This window comes from Carassius auratus, chromosome 10 (genome assembly GCF_003368295.1).
Source record: "Carassius auratus strain Wakin chromosome 10, ASM336829v1, whole genome shotgun sequence".
NCBI lineage: Eukaryota > Metazoa > Chordata > Actinopteri > Cypriniformes > Cyprinidae > Carassius > Carassius auratus.
In genome coordinates, this window is record NC_039252.1 from 16,258,349 (window position 1) to 16,260,443 (window position 2,095).

Here is a 2,095-nt window from a genome sequence, read left to right on the forward strand (position 1 = left end):
AAAATCAGTTAAATAACTTTCCTTTGGGCCACATTTCCTGTAACAATACAGCTATTGAACATGCTCTAGAGGTTCTAAACATTTGTTAGGCCTAAATTACATTACTATCTGTTTCTAGAGAATGTTTTTAGAGAATTAAATAGATAAATAAATATTTGTGTGCAACTATTACTTTTAGGCATTCTGTGTTTTTAATGCTTTTTATTCACAAATTGAATTCACAAATCATTGTAGGCCATTATTAATTTACTTATCAATTCCTATTCATCTAAACTATGCATTTACTTAAAATGATGGATTAAAAGTCTAATTAACAATTAACAATCTAATTATATATATTTTTCTTATTATTATTCAATCCATCACAGTAGTGGATTAAGCATTTGTCATGATACCTGTTGTCTGGCTTGTCATATTAAATTATATTTAGAAATGCAGAAAATTGAAGCATCAATGATTCAACAACAACGATAAAACAATACAGATGACAACAATGCCTGACAATGTTTTTCAAATTGGGGAAAAAAGGTTTATTTTGGAGATGGGAATATGATTCTCTGTTTAAAAAGCTTTTTCAAAGAGATAATGAACTCCTCTGTCTTGAATGTGTAGATTATAGGGTTAAGCATTGGAGGAAGTGCAGAGGTCAGAGAGAGATTAATGATCCTTGTGTTCGTGTTTACAATGGAAAAAAGAGCATATGTAAAGGTGATGGGTACATAAAATATGGCCACTACTATTAAATGAGCAGTGCATGTCTTTGTGGCTCTTTTACGGTCTTGTGGGGTTGTGATTCTGAACAATGTCAAAGCTATGCACATATATGAAAAGATGATAAAAAATGCTGGAAAGCCGAGAATTAAAATCGGAGACAAGTTGGCTATCACAGAGCTTGGGACATTGCTGCTACAGGCAGAACGATATAAAGGGCCATGATCACAGTAAAAACTATTTATAATGACAATAACTCTACAGAAAGAAAGCCTGCTGATAAAAACTGTTGCCATGATTACTATAAGCAGTGCCACTGCCCACATGACTCCAATTATAACGAGCATTGATCTGTGGGTCACAATCATATGATACCTCAGTGGTAAACAAATTGCTACTAATCTGTCAAAAGACAGGACAGCAAGAGTTAAGGACTGTGCTGAAGTAAATACAAACACAGAGAACATATTACACAAACACAATCCATAAGGGATCAACTGATTCCCAAACAAAAACATATCCAGTAGCTGAGGAATCACAGCGGTACTCTCACAAATGTCTGTCAGTGATAAATTAAAGACAGCAATATATTTAGGGATGTGAAGATTTCGGTCCATAATAATAACAAGCATGAGGCAGGAGTTTCCAAGTAAAGAAATAATGTAGACAAAAAACAAGAATATATAATAGTACCTCATGTGAGGTATACCAGAAAAACCACTGATATAGAAATAAGACGGGATGGAAATATTCCTGTTTTCAGTGAGATCAAGATTCATGATGAGTTCACTCTTGATACTCTATTCATCCTGTCCGGGTAAAAAAAAAAGCAGTATGTTATTCAACATTGTAAGAAAAGATTTCATTATATTTTCCTCTACAACAAATATTGCATCAATTGAATCTAAATTTGATATATAGACTGCAGTAAAATGTATGTTTGTGTGTGTGTGTGTGTGTGTGTGTGTGTGTGTGTGTGTGTGTATGTATATATATATATATATATATATATATATATATATATATATATATATATATATATATACATGAACATATTAGGCATTTCAAGTCTTGAAAGCACAATTATTTTAACATGCATCTTGAAAACCTTATATTGCCATAAAATTGCTGTATACAGTGTGCAAGATTTTGTATAATACATGCTGCAAATACAGTGGATGAGGTGTACTCACAGAAAGAAAGATATGACTTTAGGATGTCTTGCTCAAGCTAGTACAGAAATGGCACCGTAAAAAGACTTCTCCAAACCTGATACATACTGAACTATATATCCTTCATATATGAATGGCAGGCCTCTCCAGACTTGTCAGTTGACCAATCATAACACAGATCTGGCATGATCAAGTACGTCAGAATGAAATAC

General features: G+C 32.9%; 1 protein-coding gene across 1 annotated transcript; it reads right to left on the reverse strand.

Annotated features, from left to right (window-relative positions):
- Positions 1-530: 530 nt before the first annotated feature.
- Positions 531-1,490, reverse strand: LOC113110479 (olfactory receptor 2AT4-like). The gene has a single exon (XM_026274654.1). It carries the CDS (start codon positions 1,488-1,490, stop codon positions 531-533), a length of 960 nt encoding a protein of 319 aa, XP_026130439.1.
- Positions 1,491-2,095: the final 605 nt, after the last annotated feature.

What these genes read in the sequence shown, in the direction of transcription:
- LOC113110479 (XM_026274654.1), bottom strand. Translation starts at nt 1,490, where the DNA reads ATGAATCTTGATCTCACTGAAAACAGGAATATTTCCATCCCGTCTTAT.